The sequence below is a fragment of the Capricornis sumatraensis genome, chromosome X (genome assembly GCF_032405125.1).
Source record: "Capricornis sumatraensis isolate serow.1 chromosome X, serow.2, whole genome shotgun sequence".
In the NCBI taxonomy this organism is placed as follows: Eukaryota; Metazoa; Chordata; class Mammalia; order Artiodactyla; family Bovidae; genus Capricornis; species Capricornis sumatraensis.
The window spans coordinates 47,408,595-47,430,943 of NC_091092.1; the positions used below are offsets into that span (position 1 = coordinate 47,408,595).

Sequence of the window (22,349 nt, forward strand, 5' to 3'; positions counted from 1 at the left end):
ACAACATAAGACTCTACACATGGACATCAGCAGATGGTCAATACTGTTATGCACCGAGCCCGTATCTCCGAACCGACTGAGAGAGTGAACAAGTCCACCACAGTAATGCAAAGGCAAGAAGGGAATTTTATTTCTTGCGCTAGGGCTCAAGTCTCATCCGACACGGCAGAATCTGACGAGAGCCCCGAACAAAGGAGTATGGCGGCTTATATACAGGCAGTTCTTTGTCTCAGTTACAGGAGTAGCTGGCGTTACATGATTGGCTAGGCAGGATGAGCGCATGTCCTGTCTCTTTCTGGTTGGTGTGTATGGGAAGTCTTCCTAATTTGGTCAAGGAATGCTGTTTTTTTTTTTTTTCCCAGCTAACAGGAAACATGACTCAGGTCCCTGGTGCTATGCGCCTCACTGAGCCGTCCAGCCTGCCTGACATTCCCCGCTGTTCTTAGATCATACAGAGGAATCTTCCTCTGGTTCCTGAGACACAGTCTGATATTGTTGCTGAAGCACGAACAGCTGTACTGTATTTATGTGTTCCTTTACAAAGGCTACAAGTTTATTGATAATGCATGGGCCAAAGGTAAGCATTAATAGAAGTACTAATAGGGGTCCCAGCAATGTGGAGATTACGGTGGTCAACCAAGGGGACTGTTGAAACCAAGACTCAAACCACCCTTGTTGAGCCTCACGTTCTCTTTTACGTTGGGCTAATCCTTCTCTCACTTTGGCCATAGATTCCCTGACTATTCCGGTGTGATCAGCATAAAAACAGCACTCTTCTCCTAGGGCTGCACAAAGTCCTCCTTGTTGCAGAAAAAGCAGATCTAAACCTCTCCTGTTTTGCATGACCGCTTCAGATAGTGAAGTTAAAGATGATTCTAAATGACTAATAGATTGTTCTATATGGGTAATGTCTTCATCTATGGCTGCTCTTAAAGAGTTAAATCCTTGACTTTGCATGGACAGAGCTGCTATTCCAGTTCTGGCCCCGGCTATTCCCAGACCAAACATAGTTGCAATGGTTATGGCAGTAATGGGCTCTCTCTTAACTTTATAAGCTCTTTCTTGTTGATTAAGAGTCAATTTGTGGGCCCAATAATCATATACAGCTTCTTCTGGTTAATACAGTATCTTTGGTATCACAGCCACCATAACACAGAATTCTTTTTTAGGGTCAAAGATTGAGCTGTGTAAGCATGGAGTCAACCCCGTGTGTGAACAGACCCACCATCCTCCCATCCGTGGTATTAGCCACCTGGCTATGGGCAAGTCCATAGGCTCAACGACATGCGCACACAGTGGAGACCTCTCTGATAATATCTTGCCCATACATAACCCTTTTCCCCATACCTCTCTCATTGTAAGGCCTACTTTTCATTCTCCCCATCGACATTGGGGAGGATCGGTGCCATTGGCCAGGTCGTAAGAGGCGTTGAGGCCTACTGCCTCGTAATAAGGGGGAATTAAGTTGTAACATAACCAACAGGATTTAGTTGCCTCAGGATGGGTTTGATTTAAGGTAGCATAAGCTGCCTTTACTAATTTCCATAGTGGATCTGTTTGTCCAAGTTTAGCAAGGGGGCCCACCTCTGGGTCTTTTGTTTGTCCCTGGGATGTAGGTAGGGAGGTTGTCGGGTAGAGAGTTGCATGGACCTGTTCAATGGGGTTTGGACCAATACTATACATTTGTACTGGTTCTAAAACTTGACTCACAACAATGATCCCATTATAAGTAGTCAGGTTATTTCTGGTCTGAAGTCCCCATGATATCCCGTTGACCCAGGCCTTCTCTTTTTTTGCTTTGTCAATGTTAAACCTTATTTTTACCTGGGCAAAGTTATGATCCTTTTCCCAATCGGAGTACGGAGGTACGGGTCCTACAAATGAGAAGTTAAGCAAGTCCCGATTTCCTACATCCCACTGTCTATACCCTGGAGTCTCCGACCCATCATTAGAAGTTACACAGTCCCAAGATTTACAATAAGAGTCCTGTATCCCCCCACAGATCTTCCAGTTGTGCCTGGGTGCACCTGGACATGCCCAGAATGCATGATTCTGGAGGTAGCCCCTCTTCCAAGGTACATTTACCACCGGCTTAAGGTCAAAGTATAAGTCTGGCCACCAAGTATTTGGTGGATGTATTGTGGTGGTGGAGTTAAGCATCTCACATGTTAGTCCATTTTGCAGTTTCCAGGTGATTTTGATGGGTCGGTGCAGGTTCACGCTGGCAGCTTTGGAGCAGAGTAACATGGTCATCCATAAGATGGTCCAGACGAGTTGCCTTGGTCCTGTTGACGACACCGGAGCTTCAGCCTCAGGGGGTTGGACGGGTGCAGAGACGCTTCCCATTTTTTTTTTAGCGTCTTCCTGCTCTGCTGAAGTAGCTGGGCGTACGTGGTTACAATGCACCCAAGGCCTGATACCGTCGACCTTTAGGGCAGTTGGGGTGGTAAGAAGAACAACATAAGGACCCTTCCATTTAGGTTCTAGTGCCTTGGTGTGGTGCCTTTTGACCCACACCCAATCTCTGGGGCTGATGTTATGTGAGGGGATAGTCCCCTTGTTTTGACCCTCATGTATTTTCCAGAGCAGTTTCCAGACACGAGAATGCACTTTGCCCAAAGCCATCAAAGCCTCCTGGAATTGTCCCAAAGTAGGAGGTGGAAGTTTCTTTCCTTCAAATATTGGACATACAGGGGGAGGTCGCCCATACAGAATTTCAAATGGGGTCAGATTAAGCTGATAAGGAGTATTACATGCGCGAAAGAGGGCGAAGGGAAGGAGAGTCACCCAGTCCCCGCCAGTCTCTATAGCCAATTTAGTTAAAGTTTCCTTTAGGGTCCGATTCATTCTTTCAACTTGCCCCGAGCTCTGTGGGCTGTATTCACAATGTAATTTCCATTTGGTCCCCAGAGCTAGGGCAAGGCTCTGAACTATTTGGCTCACAAAAGCAGGTCCATTATCAGAGCCAACAGTCACCGGCAGGCCAAACCTGGGAACTATTTCTTCTAAAATCTTTTTAGCCACTACCATTGCAGTTTCTCCCTTAGTAGGAAAAGCTTCTACCCACCCTGAGAAGGTATCTACCAACACTAACAAGTACCGGTAACCATACTTGCCTGGCCTTACCTCGGTGAAATCTATTTCCCAGTGCTGCCCTGGCCCTTCTCCCCGATACCTCAGTCCTGCGTGTTGCCTCTTTCCTGGCCTCATCTGTTGACATGCCTTACAAGCATGTACTATGTTCTTCACAGTTGTTTGGTGCTGGGGGAATCACAGGCATGCAGTTTGAAAAAGCATCAGAGTCTTTTTCTCTCCCAGATGAGTAGACGAGTGTAGATGCTCACACAGTTGCCGTCCCAACTGAGCAGGGAGTATCAAGTAACCATCGGAGTCTCGGTACCATCCATCCTCTCCTTTTTGGAGGTTGGGACATTCCTGGATCCAGGCAAGGTCTGTGGATGAATACTCAGGGGTTGGGGGCAAAGTTCCCATACCTGGGAGTGGAAGTCCGATCACCAACACTGGAGCGATAAAATCTTCATCAGCCGCTTTTCGAGCTGCCAGATCTGTGGCAAGATTTCCTCGTGCCGTGGGGCTGTCCCCTTTTTGATGTCCAGGTACAAGTACTTTTGACACAGCCCGAGGCAACTGCACAGCCTCCAGAAGTCGATGGATCTCTGGCAAGTTTTTAATCTCTTTTCCTTCAGCTGTCAAAAACCCCCGTTCCCAATATATCGGGCCCTGGATGTGTACTGTGCCAAAAGCATAGCGACTGTCAGTAAAAATAGTTATTCTTTTTTCTTTAGCTCTCTCTAATGCTTGAATCAGGGCAATTAACTCTGCTCTTTGTGCTGAGGTGTCTGGAGAAAGAGTCTCCGCCCATATCGTCCGTCCAGAATCATCTACCACTGTGGCCCCCGCCCGTCTCTGTCTATCTTTTACATAACTGCTTCCATCTGTAAACCATATTAGCTCACTGTTATCCAGTGGCGTATCTGTTAAGTCCTTCCGTATTGCCGTTACTCCGGCCAGTATCTCATCGCAATCATGGAGGGGGCTATCCCCCTCTGGATTGGGCAAAAGAGTAGCCGGGTTTAGAGTGCCAGGCATTTGAAAATGAATCCGTGAGGTGTCAAGTAGCAGGGCCTGGTAGTGTGTCAAGCGGGCATTGGAAATCCATTTACCCGGGGGTTGTTTCAGAACTCTCTCTATAGCATGAGGAGTGTAGACCAAGAGTCTCTGTCCATAAGTCAGTTTATCAGCATCATGGACTAGGAGCACGGTGGCTGCGATGATTCGGAGGCAAAGTGGCCATCTGGCTGCCACTGGGTCCAATTTCTTGGAAAGGTAAGCTATGGGACGCTTCCAAGGTCCCCACTTCTGTGTTAGTACCCCTTTTCCTATCCCTCACCTTTCATCTATAAATAATTGGAAAGGCTTAGATGGGTCAGGAAGGGCAAGGGCAGGAGCTTCCAGCAAGGCACGCCTGAGCTCCTGAAAGGCCGTTTTCATTGACTCAGTCCATTTCCAGTCTTTGTTTTCTTTGGTCCCTTCATACAGGGGCCTGGCCTTTTCTGCAAACCCCAAGATCCATAATTGGCAATATCCCACAGTTCCCAGAAATTCTCTCACTTGTCTAGGGTTGGCCGGCTCAGGGATCTGGAGGATGGTTTCTTTCATAGCCTGTGTTAGCCACCTCTGGCCCTGTTTTATCTTATAACCGAGGTATGTAACCTCTTGCTTGGCAATCTGGGCCTTTTTGGCACTGGCCCTGTAACCTAAAGTCCCCAAGGTTTGGAGAAGGTCACCTGTTGCCTCTTGGCACTCTTTTTCCGTAGTCGCTGCCAGCATAAGGTCATCAACATATTGTAATAAAACAATGGTAGGGTGTTCAACCCGATACTCATGGAGGTCTTCATCCAAGGCCTCGTTAAACAATGTGGGTGAGTTTTTGAAACCCTGTGGTAAGCGAGTCCACGTCAGCTGCACAGGAGTCTGACCACCGTCTTCCTGCCATTCGAAGGCAAAGATCTCTTGGCTTGCAAGGGCAAGAGGCAGACTGAAAAAGGCATCTTTTAAATCTAAAACAGTATACCAAATGTAGCTTGGTGGCAAGCTGCTTAGCAATGTATAAGGGTTAGGAACCGTAGGATGAATATCACTCACCCGTTTGTTGACTTCTCGCAGGTCTTGAACTGGTCTAAAATCAGTTCCCCCAGGCTTCTTTACAGGAAGCAAGGGAGTGTTCCATGGGGACCGGCAGTTTCTCAAGACCCCAGCGTCTATGAGGCATTGTATGTGAGGAGTAATTCCTTGCCGAGCCTCTTGACTCATGTGATACTGCCGCACTCTCACCGGTGTGGCACTGGCTTTCAGTTCCACAATAATAGGGGGCCTCTGTTTGGCCAGTCCCATTCCTGCTGTTTCAGCCCAGGCCTGAGGGTATCTCTGAACCTATGGCTGTACTTCGGGACTTATTGTCGCTGGGGCCTCTGGCAAGTACAGTCTGTATTCATCCTTTAATGCCAGAGACAAGACCTGAAGAGGATGCCCGGTTCCATCTAAAACTGACACTTGCCCGTGGTCGAAATGAATTTGGGCATTTACTTTAGACAGTAAATCTCTTCCCAGCAAGGGGGCTGGACACTCAGGTATCACCAGAAAGGAATGGGTCACTTGGTGGGCCCCCAAGTTCACATGCCGTTTTGTAGTCCATCCATATCTCTTAGTCCCGGTTGCTCCCTGCACCCAGCTACTTTTCTTAGACATGGGTCCATCTCTTTGGTTTAAGACTGAGTATTGAGCTCCCGTATCCACCATGAAGCCAACTGGTTTCCCCTCCACATTTATAGTTACCCAGGACTCGGGGAGGGGCGTCGAGCCCTGACCCCCCTACTCACTATCCTCACCCGCGTAGAGGATATGACTGTCTGGAGAGGGAGTCTCATTTTGGGGCCCCTCTTTTAGGTTTTTCTTGGGACATTTATCTTTCCAATGTCCAATCTCCTTACAAAATGCACATTGGTTTTTTTCAAGCTTATGCCTTGCAGGTTTTTCCTCAGTCTTTGAGTCTAGCTTTTTCCCTTTTTGGAACCTATTTTTGTTTTCAACTCCGGCGAAAAATATCTGAGCCAGCTCTTTTTGGTTCTTACGGTTTTCTTCAGCTCGAAATTCTCTTTCTTCCCTTCTAATGCAGTCCTCTCTCTCCTCTGGGGTCTCCCTATGATTGAAAACTCTCTCTGCTGCCCTCACTAGATCTTGCAGGGACTGTTCACCCAGCCTCTCTATCTTTTGTAACTTTCTCCTAATATTGGGGGCTGCCTGATTCACAAATGCTAGCATTACTGCTGCTTGAGACTCATCTGCCTGTGGGTCCATAGGAGTATACTGTCTAAAAGCTTCCATTATCCTTTCAAGGAAGGCTGCCAGGCTCTCATTTGGCTCTTGCCTCACTGAATTTACCTTGGCCAAATTAGTTGGCTTTCTGGCGGCCGCTCTAAGGCCTGCCATAAGGTTCTGGCGGTACACTCGGAGACGCTCCCTACCTTCAGCGCGTTCGAAGTCCCAGTTGGGTCGCACCAAGGGGAACCCCTCCTCAATGAGGTTAGGCTGTATTGTGGGCCTCCCATCTACCCCCGGCACGTTCTTCCAAGCTTCTAACAGGATTCACTCGTGCTCCTCTGTAGTGAAAAGCACCTATAACAGTTGCTGACAATCATCCCAAGTGGGGTTGTGAGTAAAGAGGATAGATTCTAAAAGATCAATAAGACCCTGCAGTTTTTCAGAGAAAGAGGGAGTCTGAGTTTTCCAATTGTACAAATCACTAGTGGAAAAGGGCCAATACTGATATGTCCGTTCCCCGCCCTCTCTGGCTGGCCCCGCCCAGACCAGAAATGCGTGAACAGTGGAGGAGGGAATTTCTGGGCCTTCTTCTTCTGCTGCTGCACTGGCCATTTCCCTTGCTCTTCCCCGAGTTCCCTGGGCGGGGCCCCCTTCCCTAGGAGGAGCCGAGGTCTCCGCCCTCCTCCGGGCTTCTCCCGATGAAACTTGTGGAACCTGTGGAAGCAAGGGCGGATGTGGATCCGCATACGGGGGTGGGAACAACTCAGTTTCCAGGTCAATCAGATTAGGATACAGAGAAGAAGATTCCTGGAACACTGGCTTAGGTCGTTTTTCATCCTGTTTTTCTTCTTTTTCTTCAGAAGCTTTCATGACTAGCAGCTGTGGGTTTAGCGAGGTTGGAGTCGGGGAAGAGGGACGGGGAGGTTTAGGAGGTTTAGAAGGAGCGAGAACAAAGGGTTTAAGCCATTCCAGTGGGTTTCTCACTAGATCCTGCCAGACCAGAATGTAGGGAGTCTGATCTGGGTGCCTGGCAGGACTAGGGGTAAGCACCCTCTCTTTAACTGCCTGGATAATTTGGGGATTGAAGGTTCCCTCTTGTGGCCATCTGACGTCAAAGGTGGGCCACTCGGTGGAACAGAAAGTCACCAGTAATGAAAGATTCTGAGCTCTAGACTTAAAATCAGAAAAATGGTCAGTCATCAGAGACAGTGGAGTAGAAGTAGATTGCCCCATGGGTACAGAGAACATGAACAATGACAACAAGACTCACACGGACAGTGCCGGCACACAGAGTCACAAAAACGACACAACAAACAGATTCCAACTCTCAATATTACTTTCAGTCTCCTTTATAGCACTAGAGACCCCTTCTTTACTTGCAAGTGTCTTACCATCAGGACGTCCTCAGTGCCAGCTGCCCTCCCAGTTCACTACCAGGGACCCAGCCTTACGCTGGACTTGCCTCTTCACTTTACACCTAGATGCCTCCCCAGTACGATACTGGGCCCCGGACTTAATCTAGGCCTCTGCACTGCTAGCACTGGTGCTCAGAGCTCTCAACTCCTAACGAGATTATTCCCTTCTACCAGGAGAGTTGTCCTCCCCGGTAGGCCAGAGATCCCGGACAAGCGCCCAAATGTTATCCACCGAGCCCGTATCTCTGAACCGACCAAGAGAGCGAACAAGTCCACCACAGTAATGCAAAGGCAAGAAGGGAATTTTATTTCTAGCGCGCTAGGGCTCAAGTCTCATCCGACACGGCAGAATCTGACGAGAGCCCCGAACAAAGGAGTATGGCGGCTTATATACAGGCAGTTCTTTGTCTCAGTTACAGGAGTAGCTGGCGTTACATGATTGACTAGGCAGGATGAGCGCATGTCCTGTCTCTTTCTGGTTGGTGTGTACGGGAAGTCTTCCTAATTTGGTCAAGGAATGCTGCTTTTTTTTTTTTTTTTTTTTCCCAGCTAACAGGAAACATGACTCAGGTCCCTGGTGCTATGCACCTCACTGAGCCATCCAGCCTGCCGGACAAATACCAAAATCAGATTGATTATATTCTTTGCAGCCAAATATCGAGAAGCTCTCTACAGTGAGCAGAATCAAGACCAGGAGCTGACTGTGTCTCAGATGATGAAGTTCTTATTCCAAAATTCAGACTTAAATTGAAGAAAGTGGGGAAAACCACTAGACCATTCAGGTATGACCTAAAGAAAATCCCTTTCAATTGTACAGTGGAAGTGACAAATAGATTCAAGGGATCAGATCTGATAGACAGAGTGCCTGAAGAACTATGGATGGAGGTACATAACATTGCACAGGAGGCTGTGATCAAAACCATCTGCAAGGATAAGAAATGCAAAAAGGCAAAATGGTTGTCTGAGGAGGCCTTAGAAATAGCTGATAAAAGAAGAGAAGTATCAGGCTAAGGAGAAAGGAAAGATATATCCCTCTGAATGCAGAGTCACAAAGAAGAGCAAGGAGAGATAAGAAAGCCTTTCTGAGTGATCAAGGTAAAGAAAGAGAGGAAAACAATAGAATGGGAAAGATTAGAAATCTCTTCAAGAAAATCAGAGATACCAATAGAACATTTCATGCAAAGATGGGCACAATAAAGGACAGAAATTATATGGACTTACAGAAGCAGAAGATATTAAAGAGAGGTGGCAAGAATACACAAAAGAACTATACAACAGAGTATTGACTATGCCAAAGGCTTTGACTGTGTGGATCACAATAAAGTGTGGAAAATTCTGAAAGAGATGGGAATACCAGACCACCATACTTGCCTCCTGAGAAATCTGTATGCAGGTCAAGATGCAACAGTTAGAACCAGACCTGGAACAATGGACTGGTTCCAAATTGGGAAAGGAGTATGTCAAGGCTGTATATTGTCACCCTGCTTATTTAACTTCTATGCAGAGTACATCATGTGAAATGCCGGGCTGGATGAAGCACAAGCCCGAATCAAGATTGCCAGCAGAAATATCAGTTACCTCAGATATGCAGATGACACCACCCTTAAGGCAGAAAGCGAAGAGGAACTAAGAGCCTCTTGATGAAAGTGAAAGAGGAGAGTGAAAAAGCTGGCTTAAAACTAAACATTAAAAAAATGAAGATCATAGCATCTGCTCCCATAAGTTCAGTTCAGTTTATTTCAGTCACTCAGTTGTGTCCAACTCTATACAACCCCATGGACTGCAGTGCACCATCTTCCCTGTCCATCACCAACTCCCAGAGCTTTCTCAAACTCATGTCAATTGAGTCAGTGATGCCATTCAACCATCTCATCCTCAGTCATTCCCTTCCCCTGCCTTCAATCTTTGCCAGCATCAGGGTCTTTTCCAGTCCCCATCACTTCATGGCAAATAGAGGGGGAAACAATGAAAACAGTGACAGATTTTATTTTCTTGCACTCCAAAATCACTGCAAAAGCTGACTGCAGTCATGAAATTCAAAACTCTCGCTCCTTGGAAGAAAAGCTATGACCAACCTAGACAGCATATTAAAAAGCAGAGACGTTGCTGAGAAAGGTCTGTCTGGTTAAAGCTAAGGTTTTTCATGGCCACGCCACACAGTTTGTGGGATCTTAATTCCCCAATCACGGAGCAAATCCTGTCCCACAGTAGTGAAAGAAACGAGGGTTAACCAGTGGATTCTGGACCACCAGGGAATTCCCTATTTTTTTATTTTATAGCTTTGGATCCTGGATGTATATAGGTCAGCATGAGGTCATTTTGTTTACAAAGATAGATGAACAAATATTTGTTCTAGATTTGTGAAAAATGCCATTGGTACTTTGATGGCAATTGCATTGAATCTGTAGATTGCCCCAGGAAGTGTGGTCGTTTTAATGATAGTAATTCTTTAACTCCATGAGCACAATATATCATTCCATCTGTTTGTGTCATCGTCAGTTTCTTCAATCAATGTCCTATAGTTTTCCAAGTTCACTTTAGTTCAGTTCAATAGCCCAGTCTTGTCCCATTCTATATGACCCCATGGACTGCGGCATATCAGGCTTCCCTGTCTGTCACCAACTTCTGGAGCTTGCTCAAACTCATGTCCATCAGTCGGTGATGCCATGCAGCATCTCATGCTCTGTCATCCCATTCTCTTCCTGTCTTCAATCTTTCCCAGCATCAGGGTCTTTTTCCAACGAGTCAGTTCTTTGCATCAGGTGGCCAAACTACTGGAGCTTCAGCTTCAGTATCAGCCCTTCTAATGAATATTCAGGGTTGATTTCCTTTAGGATTGACTGGTTTGATCTCCTTGCAGTCCAAGGGACTCTCAAGAGTCTTCTCCAACACCACAGATCAAAAGCATCAATTCTTCAGCACTCAGCTTTCTTTATGATCCAACTCTCACATTAATACATGACTACTGGAGTCAGATGGCCCTCGTAACTGTAAACGTAGGTAGGTCATTTCAGCATTTTGTGACCTTAGTTTGTTAATCTGTCAAATGACAAAAACAGTACAATTTAATAATTAATGCAGTATCCTTTATTTGAGAGAAAACAACCCATGAGTTAGGGGTGCACAGTGCCTCACAAGCAGTGGAACACTCTTCCAGAGGGATTTTAGTAAGAATGGGTATTACAGAGCATTAGGAGAGGTGATGTAGAAATAGGGCATGATTGGCTAAGAGGTCAAGGATTTCCTGATAAGGCTAGTGGGTCTATTTTCTAGGGTAAGATAAGCTAGCAAAAGTTGAGTTGGATGATTGTGATTAATGTATGTTAGGTTTCCTAGACAGTGAGGTGTTTCCTGTGAGTGTGGGCTGACATGGGTTTCAATTTGCTTGTGGGACACTCTGGCTGCCTCCATTTTGTGAGTCCCAATATGCAAATTTCCTTTATCAGTGGGAGATGATGCCTGTCTCTTCTTTCAGATTTGTTATGAGGACAAAATAGCCATACACATCCTGATTACTTAAAGCTATAGAAATAAATGATATTAACAAAAAGAAACCATGAGAATTTTTTATTAGATCACCAGCACTTAGCCAAACTATGGTCCTGAAGGCTGCAAGTTAGTCAACCTGCCATCTCTCTGAATCCCGGTTTACATCTGCAAGAATGTTGACTAACCATGGCCCATCCATGACAATCAGGTTATGGTTTGAGGAGTCATCATTCACTTGCATTAACTGTTATTGACCTGTCTCTCTCCCACAATCTTTGATCTATATCCTTGCCAGTGTCTCTCAGACACTGCCTGTCATTTTGAGATCTGCTTCATGATCAGTTCTAGGCCATTGCCTTCAAGTGTTTTCATATATCTGGTTACTCATCTGTCTCTAGCTGAGACAATATTTTTAGATATCTGTCAATCTTCAAGTAACTTCTTGATTGCACTCTTGTTCTGAGTCAAAGCAAGTTCCCCAACTAGATTCACAAAGCTCCTTCTGGACTTTAGCATGCTGTAAATAAGAACCCTGCTTATTTAAATTATATGCAGAGTACATCATGAGAAATGCTGGACTGGAAGAAACACAAGCTGGAATCAAGATTGCCGGGAGAAATATCAATAACCTCAGATATGCAGATGACACCACCCTTATGGAAGAAAGTGAAGAGGAACTAAAAAGCCTCTTGATGAAAGTGAAAGAGGAGAGTGAAAAAGTTGGCTTAAAGCTCAACCTTCAGAAAACGAAGACCATGGCATCTGGTCCCATCACTTCATGGGAAATAGATGGGGAAACAGTGGAAACAGTGTCAGACTTTATTTTTTTGGGCTCCAAAATCACTGCAGATGGTGATTGCAGCCATGAAATTAAAAGACGCTTACTCCTTGGAAGGAAAGTTATGACCAACCTAGATAGCATATTCAAAAGCAGAGACATTACTTTGCCAACTAAGGTCCGTCTAGTCAAGGCTATGGTTTTTCCAGTAGTCATGTATGGATGTGAGAGTTGGACTGTGAAGAAGGCTAAGTGTCAAAGAATTGATGTTTTTGAACTGTGTTGTTGGAGAAGACTCTTGAGAGTCCCTTGGCCTGCAAGGAGATCCAACCAGTCCATTCTGAAGGAGATCAGCCCTGGGATTTCTTTGGAAGGAATGATGCTAAAGCTGAAGCTCCAGTACTTTGGCCACCTCATGCGAAGAGTTGACTCATTGGAAAACACTTTGATGCTGGGAAGGATTGGGGGCATGAGGAGAAGGGGACGACAGAGGATGAGATGGCTGGATGGCATCATTGATTCGATGGACATGAATCTGAGTGAACTCCGGGAGATGGTGATGGACAGGGAGGCCTGGCGTGCTGCGACTCATGGGGTTGCAAAGAGTCGGACACGATGAGCGACTGAACTGAAATGAACTGAACTGAACTGAAATAAGAACTGGCATGGTCAAGTAAATACTTTTTAAAAAAGGAAATGACTATCAGGAATTTCCACAATGCAGCCAGAACCAAGCACACAGAGCCATTTCCACCACGCACTGGGCTCCACAGAAAGACAGTCTTAAATTCTGAGGACACTATGTCAAAATTAAAAAAAAAGTTGGATTGAGACTTCAATTGAGGGCTAATCCAGGGGAAAGAGGAGCCCAGGGTACCCATCTTACAATACCTTTTTATATTTGTGTGTGTTTGATTACGGTTCCCATCCAGGTGTGTGCCTGTGTCCAACTCTTTGTGACCCCATGGACTATAGCACTTTATGCTCCTCTATCCATGGAATTTCCCAGGCAAGAATACTGGAGTGAGTTGCTATTTCCTCCTCCAAAGGATCTTCATGACCCAAGGATTGAACCCACATATCCTGCATTGGCAGGCAGATTCTTTACCACTGCACCAGCTGGGAAGCCCATGCAAGTGACCAGATCTACACTGTTGTTGTTGTTGTTCAGTCACTAAATCTTGTCTGCAGCATGCCAGGCTTCCCTGTCCCTCATCATCTCCTGGAGTTTTCCCAAGCATATCTAAGATACCTCCAAAAGAGGTATATATCTCTAAAATGCAATAATAATTACAAAAAATCAGTTATTATGTCACACATTTATTTACTATTTTTCAAGTAAATTGCCTCAAGATGGATAGGTCTAATCTCAATAGTGAAAACTTCAAGTGGAGTTTTCCTCTACCAGGTTCTTAAATATGGTGAGAATATAATAGTTGTTAGAAGTTTGCTTCTTCTACATAGGTGGTACTTTTTTGTTTTTTTCCCGAGGCCTTAATTATTTTGGGAGGTTTTATAGATGGCTTCCTTGCATTTTATATTGCACATAATAGTCATCTCCTTGTCACTCTCATCATCACTGTTACATATTATGAAATGGCTGTCATTCATGTTGCCATACAGTGCATTATCTTTGGGCTCTGTCTTGTGAAATGACTTGTAAAAGTGCTTCAGTTCACGTGAAAAATCTGGAACTTGAACATGCTTCATATTCCTTTCTGAAATATGAGTGATGAATAGCTCAGAAGAAGCACTGCAAACAAGGCATTTTTCCGTGTAGCACTGACAAAAATTCACTGGTTGAGGCCTAGATAATATTTCTGCACTATCTTCACTAGCCGGGCTTTTTAGTTTACGTTGTCTCTGATGTTTGGTCACTTTTGCTACGCTTGATTGCTCAGGGACGCTTTGACTCTTTAGATAGGGTGGAGAAGTTTTGGTTGGCTTGGCCAGCCATTGTAGACTTGATGGCCAAGTTGGCGTGATGGCCCTGTTTGGATAGGATGGACTGACCTGACTTGACCTGATATGCTTATGGGCATGAGCCCACCTATGTGCCTTTTTTGGACTGCGTGTTCTATGCAATTTTTTCTGGGGGAGTGATCCTAACTCTCTTTTGGGAGTTGATGATTTGGATGGATTTTTTTGACTTGAGGGCCTGACTAACTTTTTTGCTCTTGAAGGTACAGAGGCTTTTTGTGGACTTGAGGGCCCAGATGATTTATCTATACTAGACAGTACGGATTGTTTTTCTGGATTGCTTGGATCAGCAGTCAGTAGCTTGGAGTCAGTGAATGATATTTTAGATGATGTGGATGATGCCTTGGTAATGCCTTCTTTCTTGACCCTGAAAATACAGAAGATTTGGAGTATGACAATTTAAATCAGGACAGTACTCCTGCTATCACCGGAAAACATGGACTATTGTGCCAGTTTAGACTTTTTTTTTTTTTTGGCTTTAGAAGGAAAATTGAACACAGAAAGAAGTGGAGTGTGGTGAAAACCATGACTCAGGTTACAGATTTGAACTCATGTTGAATGCTTTTTCTTTTTCTTAATTTTTCTGTTTCAACCACAATAGATAACCATGTAGTAATGTATGGAATGACACAAACTTGTTTCAAATCTACTGTTGAGAGGGAGAGAAAGAATTTTATCTATTCCAGAAATTAAACTTTTTATAAAAAAGCCACAAGTTGATATGCAACTGAGGCACAAATGTCACAACTTGTCACATAAAAAAGTCTTTAAACCAAATTGATTGTTTTCCTATCATATTTGCACCATGAAATTTTGTAACCATTCTTATTTATCCTCACAAGATTACTCTAAAACCAAAGGAATAGAACAGTGGTATATTTGGTCACCAGTCCTTGGATTGGGAAATTTTTAGGGACCCAGTATGTTAGAGCCAGCCTGATCCTCCTACATGAAAGGCAGGGACTAGGGTCACTGAACACCATTAATAATTTTTCATGTTATTACATCTTAAAATGATAGATTATTCAAAATGTGTTACTATCTTTGGAATGCAGAGACCCAACTCCTTCTCTCTCCCCTGAGAAGATTTTAATTCTGTCTTATTTAGATAGTCATTCCCTCTTTTTCTAGACTCAATTTAGAATGAATTTATCAGCCTGGGATTCAACTGAATCATGAATAGGAGATAGTTTTGGCTAAAGTTGATAATGTACTTGAGATCATTTAAGAGCTTCATTTAAGTGAACATATCCAACCCACAAGATGTTGGTAGCTCTTTTGAAGTCTAAAGTTGATGTTAAGTAACCATAACAACAGTGAACCAGTCTACGTGTATGTGCATGAGTGTGTGCAGGCACAGGCGTGCATGCACGCAATACCCCCCCCCCCGCCCCCTGACCCCCACCCCACCAACCCTGCCCCTTGTATTTTTAATTCATAGGTGTAAGACTTATGTTGCTGCTTTGGGAGTTATAGTGAAGAACCGAGTGTGCACCCCACACCCCACCCCTTTTATTTTTAATTCAGAGGTGTAAGACTTACATTGTTGCTCTATGGGATTCCTCACCCACACGGATATACTGAATAAAGAAATAACATCTGATAATAAAGCCGATGATGAGGATAACAGGACAATGAGTAGATATTTCCTTATTCCCTGTATTCTGCCTTGCTTGGATTCAGCATGTGTAGATACTGTGAAAGAAAATGTATCATCAGAACATGTCCTACATAATCAAGTTTGCTTCCATTTTGATGGGGTTTTGTTACTATAGGTCAAAGTCAAATCTCATCAATTATTTCTTTAAGCATGATAAGTGTCCACTGTCATTTTCCTCCCTCTGTCACGTTCCCAGTCAGCCACAGTCTAGAAGCCAAATCTTGAAGCTATCTCTGGCTCATCAGTATAATTACCTAGGTTACCTCACATTGTGGCTTGTTCAACTCATGACCTAGGTTTTTGAGCGTGTGAATTCACTTGAGTGTTGATGTGTGTGTGAATGTGTATGTTGGGAAAGAGCATGGTACAAGAAAAAAACGTTCTTGGAATGTAGTATGTGTTAGGTACCATGCTAGATTCATTCACATAGAATTTTCTAGATTGGCTTGTGGGAGTGGGGGCAGGGGTTGATGGATTAGGTAGGGAAGGGGAATGAAAGGGAACAATATGGCTGTAATCTTTATGTTTCGATGTTGTTTGGAATTTTTACACGAAAGTAAAACTCTCAGATGTTGTCCTAGAAATTCTCGAAGACCTACTCATAGTAACCTAGAAGAAACAGCAAATTTCTTAAACACAGTTAGATTGTCTAATTAAGTACTTGAATGTATTTAAAATAACAGATAATAATTTCTCACTTTTAATGTTAGGGACATACCTGCAGAAGCAGAGCCATTACTTTCATTTCTATCTAAACAACTATTTGTCCAAATTGATAAAAGGAGGACATAAATCAAGAGATTCATGTCCAGGACTTTGTTGATAGGTTACATTTGCCAAGGAAACTGCTGAATTTAACATGGCTCAGCTTGTTTTAGGGGGCTATGACTTCATAATCATTCTATGTCATATCCTGACAGCATAATCTCACCATGGAGAGGCATGAGCTCCTGTGTACAAATATTATGAAAAGACTGTTAATCCCTTACTTCTCCATTGCATCAAATATTCTATCAAATTTGAACTAAAAAGTTTGAGACATTATTAAGCACAGAAGGCAGAGAAAATGGGTTAGCTCTAGATACTGAGGAACTACTTTAATTTATTAAGGAGGTACCTAACAGCCCTATAGTAGTCATTGTGTGTTACAGAGGTTAAACATGCAAGGAGCTACCTCACATCCAAGGAGTGGCTGCTGCATGGGCACAGGAGGGCGAGGAGGAGCTACTCCACCTTCAAGCTCAAGAGGGGCGGACATGAGGAGATACCCCTCGTCCAAGGTAGGAGAAACCCAAGTAAATGGTAGGTGTTGGGAGAGGGCATCAGAGGGCAGACACACTGAAACAATAATCACAGAAAACTAGCCAATCTGATCACACGGACCACAGCCTTGTCTAACTCAATGAAAATAAGCCATGCTGTGTGGGGCAATCCAAGACAGGAGGGTCATGGCAGAGAGGTCTGACCGAATGTGGTCCACTAGAGAAGGGAATGGCAAACCACTTCAGTATTCTTGCCTTGAGAACCCCATGAACAGTATGAAAAGGCAAAATGATAGGATGCTGAATGAGGAACTCCCTCGGTTGGTAGGTGCCCAATATGCTACTGGAGATCAGTGGAGAAATAACTCCAGAAAGAATGAAAGGATGGAGCCAAAGCAAAAAGAATACCAAATTGTGGATGTGACTGGTGATAGAAGCAAGGTCTGATACTGTAAACAGCAATATTGCATAGGAACCTGAAATGTCAGGTCCATAAACCAAGGCAAATTGGAAGTGGTGAAACAAGAGATGGCAAGAGTGAATGTCGACATTCTAGGAATCAGTGAAATAAAATGGACTGGAATGGGTGAATTTAACTCAGATGACCACTATATCTACTACTGTGGGCAGGAATCCCTTAGAAGAAATGGAGTAGCCACCATGGTCAAAAAAAGAGTCCGACATACACTACTTGGATGCAATCTCAAAAAAGACAGAATGATCTCTGTTTGTTTCCAAGGCAAACCATTTGATATCACAGTTATCCAAGTCTATGCCCCAACCGGTAATGCTGAAGAAGCTGAGGTTGAATGGTTCTATGAAGACCTACAAGACCTTTTAGAACTAACACCCCCCAAAGATGTCTTTTTCATTATAGGGGACTGGAATGCAAAACTACGAAGTCAAGAAACACCTGGAGTAACAGGCAAATTTGGCCTTGCAGTATGGAATGAAGCAGGGCAAGGGCTAATAGAGTTTTGCCAAGAGAATGCACTGGTCATACCACACACCCTCTTCCAACAACATAAGAGAAGGCTCTACACATGGACATCACCAGAGGGTCAACACCGAAATCAGACTGATTATATTCTTTGCAGCCAAGGATGGAGAAGCTCTATACAGTCAGCAAAAACAAGACTGGGAGCTGACTGTGGCATTTAGACTAAAATTGAATAAAGTGGGAAAATCACCAGACCATTCAGGTATGACCTAAATCAAATCCCTTATGATTATACAGTGGAAGTGAGAAATAGATTTAAGGGACTAGATCTGATAGACAGAGTGCCTGATGAACTATGATGGAGGTTTGTGACATTGTACAGGAGACAGAGATCAAGACCATCCCCATGGAAAAGAAATGCAAAAAAGCAACATGGCTGTCTGAGGTGGCCTTACAAATAGCTGTGAAAAGAAGAGAAGCGAAAAGCAGAGGAGAAAAGGAAAGATATAAGCATCTGAATGCAGAGTTCCAAGAATAGCAAGAAGAGATAAGAAAGCCTTCCTCAGCTATCAATGCAAAGAAATAGAGGAAAACAACAGAATGGGAAATACTGGAGATCTCTTCAAGAAAATTAGAGATACCAAGGGAACATTTCATTCAAGGATGGGCTCAATAAAGGACAGAAATTGTATGGACCTAACAGAAACAGAAGATATTAAGAAGAGGTGGCAAGAATACAGAGAAGAACTGTACAAAAAAGATCAAGACCCAGATAATCACGATGGTGTGATCACTCATCTGGAGCCAGACATCCTGGAATGTGAAGTAAAGTGGCCCTTAGAAAGCATCACTATGAATAAAGCTAGTGGAGAGGATGGAATTCCAGTTGAACTATTTCAACTCCTGAAAGATGAAGCTGTGAAAGTGCTGCACTCAATTCAGTTCAGTCGCTCAGTCGTGTCCGACTATTTGCGACCCCAAGAATAGCAGCATGCCAGGCCTCGCTGTCCATCACCAACTCCCAGAGTTCACTCAGACTCACGTCCATCGACTCAGTGATGCCATCCAGCCATCTCATCCTCTGTCGTCCCCTTCTCCTCAATCCCCCAATCCCTCCCAGCATCAGAGTTTTTTCCAGTGAGTCAACTCTTTGCATCAGGTGGGCAAAGTATTGGAGCTTCAGCTTTAGCATCATTCCTTCCAAAGAAATCCCAGGGCTGATCTCCTTCAGAATGGACTGGTTGGATCTCCTTGCAGTCCAAGGGACTCTCAAGAGTCTTCTCCAACAACACAGTTCAAAAGCATCAATTCTTCGGTGCTCAACCTTCTTCACAGTCCAACTCTCACATCCATACATGACCACTGGAAAAACCATAGCCTTGACTAGACGGACCTTAGTTGGCAAAGTAATGTCTCTGCTTTTGAATATGCTACCTAGGTTGGTCATAATTTTTCTTCCAAGGAGTAAGCGTCTTTTAATTTCATGGCTGCAGTCACCATCTGCAGTGATTTTGGAGCCCCAAAACATAAAGTCTGACACTGTTTCCACTGTTTCCCCATCTATTTCCCATGAAGTGATGGGACCAGATGCCATGATCTTTGTTTTCTGAATGTTGAGCTTTAAGCCAACTTTTTCACTCTCCACTTTCACTTTCATCAAGAGGCTTTTTAGTTCCTCTTCACTTTCTTCCATAAGGGTGGTGTCATCTGCATATCTGAGGTTATTGATATTTCTCCTGGCAATCTTGATTCCAGCTTGTGTTTCTTCCAGTCCAACATTTCTCATGATGTACTCTGCATAGAAGTTAAATAAGCAGGGTGACAGTATACAGCCTTGACATACTCCTTTGCCTATTTGAAACCAGTCTGTTGTTCCATGTGCAGTTCTAACTGTTGCTCCAGACATGCATACAGATCTCTCAAGAGGCAGGTCAGGTGGTCTGGTATTCCCATCTCCTTCAGAATTTTCCACAGTTTATTGTGATCCACACAGTCAAAGGCTTTGGCATAGTAAATAAAGCAGAAATAGATGTTTTTTCTGGAACTCTCTTGCTTTTTCCATGATCCAGCGGATGTTGGCAATTTGATCTCTGGTTCCTCTGCCTTTTCTAAAACCAGCTTGAACATCAAATGCCAGGAAATTTGGAAAACTCAGCAGTGGCCACAGGACTGGAAAAGGTCAGTTTTCTTTTCAATCCCAAAGAAAGGCAATGCCAAAGAATGCTCAAAGTACCACACAATTACACTCATCTCATATGCTAGTAAAGTAATGCTAAAAATTCTCCAAGCCAGTCTTCAGCATTATGTGAACTGTGAATTTCCAGATATTCAGGCTGGTTTTAAAAAAGGCAGAGGAACCAGAGATCAACTTGCCAACATCTGCTGGATCATCAAAAAAGCAAGAGAGTTCCAGGAAAACATCTTTTTCTGCTTTATTGGCTATGCGAAAGCCTTTGTGTGGATCACAATAAACTGTGGAAAATTCTGAAAGAAATGGGAATACAAGACCACCTGACTTACCTGTTGAGAAATCTGTATGCAAGTCAGGAAGCAACAGTTAGAACTGCACATGGAACAACAGACTGGTTTCAAATAGGAAAAGGAGCACGTCAAGGCTGTATATTGTCACCCTGCTTATTTAACTTCTATGCAGATTACATCATGAGAAACGCTGGGCTGGAAGAAGCACAAGCTGGAATCAAGATTGCTGGGAGAAATATTAATAACCTCAGATATGCAGATGACATCACCCTTATGGCAGAAAGTGAAGAGGAAGTAAAAATCCTCTTGATGAAAGTGAAATTGGAGAGTGAAAAAGTTGGCTTAAAGCTCAATATTCAGAAAATGAAGATCATGGCATCTGGTCCCATCACTTCATGGGAAATAGATGGGGAAACAGTGGAAACAGTGTCAGACTATTTTTTGGGGCTCCAAAATCACTGCAGATGGTGACTGCAGCCATGACATTAAAAGACGCTCACTCCTTGGAAGAATAGTTATGATCAACCTAGATAGCATATTGAAAAGCAGAGACATTACTTTGCCAACTAAGGTCCGTCTAGTCAAGGCTATGGTTTTTCCAGTAGTCATGTATGGATGTGAGAGTTGGACTGTGAAGAAAGCTGAGTACCTAAGAATTGACACTTTAGAACTGTGGTGTTGGAGAAGACTCTTGAGAGTTCCTAAGACTGCAAGGAGATCCTACCAGTCTTACCTAAATGATATCAGACCTGGGTATTCATTGGAAAGATTGTTGCTGAGGCTGAAACTCCAATATTTGGCCACCTCATGGGAAGAATTGACTCATTGGAAAAGCCCCTGATGCTGGGAGGGATTGGGGGCAAGAGGAAAAGGGGAAGACAGAGGATGAGATAGCTGGATGGCATCACCCAAACAATGGACGTGAGTTTGAGTGAACTCCGGGAGTTGGTGATGGACAGGGAGGCCTGGTGTGTTGTGATACATGGGGTCGCAAAGAGTCGGACACGACTGAGCAACTGAGCTGAACTGAACTGAACTGATAGAGGTTAATCATCCTAGGGTACAAGTTTGTAGGAATTTTTCTTACTTAATTAAGATTTTGAATATCTCTCAAGCTTTTTATTGGGCTTCTATTGATCTAAAGACTCTAGCTCTTTAGATCTAAAGACTTTTAGTTCAGTTCAGTTCAGTTCAGTCGCTCATCATGTCCAACATTCTGCGACCCCATGAACTGCAGCACGCCAGGCCTCCCTGTCCATCACCATCTCCCGGCGTTCACTCAAACTCAAGCCCATCGAGTCGGTGATGCCATCCAGCCATCTCATTCTCTGTCGTCCCCTTTTCCTCCTGCCTCCAATCCTTCACATCATCAGAGTCTTTTCCAATGAGTCAACACTTCGCATGAGGTGGCCAAAGTACTGCAGTTTCAGCTTTAGCATCAGTCCTTCCAAAGAACACCCAGGGCTGATCTCCTTTAGAATGGACTGGTTGGATCTCCTTGCAGTCCAAGAGCCTCTCAAAACTCTTCTTCAACACCACAGTTCAAAAGCATCAATTCTCTGGTGCTCAACTTTCTTCACAGTCCAACTCGCATATCCATACATGACCACAGGAAAAACCATAGCCTTGACTAGACAGACCTTTTTTGGCAAAGAAATGTCCCTGCTTTTCAATATGCTGTCTAGGTTGGTCATAACTTTTCTTCCAAGAAGTAAGCGTCTTTTAATTTCATGGCTGCATTCACCATCTGCAATGATTTTGGAGCCCCCCAAAATAGTCTGACACTGTTTCCACTGTTTCCCCATCTATTTGCCATGAAGTGATGGGACCAGATGCCATGATCTTAGTTTTCTGAAAGTTGAGCTTTAAGCCAGCTTTTTCACTCTCCTCTTTCCCTTTCATCAAGAGGCTTTTTAGTTCCTCTTCACTTTCTGCCACAAGGGTTGTTTCATCTGCGTAATGTGGTTACTGATATTTCTCCCGGCAATTTTGATTACAGCTT

The 22,349-nt window shown here is 44.0% G+C and overlaps 2 protein-coding genes across 2 annotated transcripts; both read right to left on the reverse strand.

Annotated features, from left to right (window-relative positions):
* Positions 1 to 447: 447 nt before the first annotated feature.
* Positions 448 to 7,575, reverse strand: LOC138071660 (uncharacterized). The gene is given in 2 exon segments (XM_068963131.1): positions 448 to 3,435; positions 3,523 to 7,575. Coding segments are annotated over 2 exon segments (7,041 nt in total).
* A 5,943-nt stretch (positions 7,576 to 13,518) lies between these two features.
* Positions 13,519 to 16,509, reverse strand: LOC138070673 (uncharacterized protein CXorf66 homolog). The gene is given in 4 exon segments (XM_068961904.1): positions 13,519 to 14,371; positions 15,547 to 15,628; positions 15,631 to 15,699; positions 16,383 to 16,509. Coding segments are annotated over 4 exon segments (1,092 nt in total). The 5' UTR covers positions 16,471 to 16,509.
* Between the last annotated feature and the right edge of the window lie 5,840 nt (positions 16,510 to 22,349).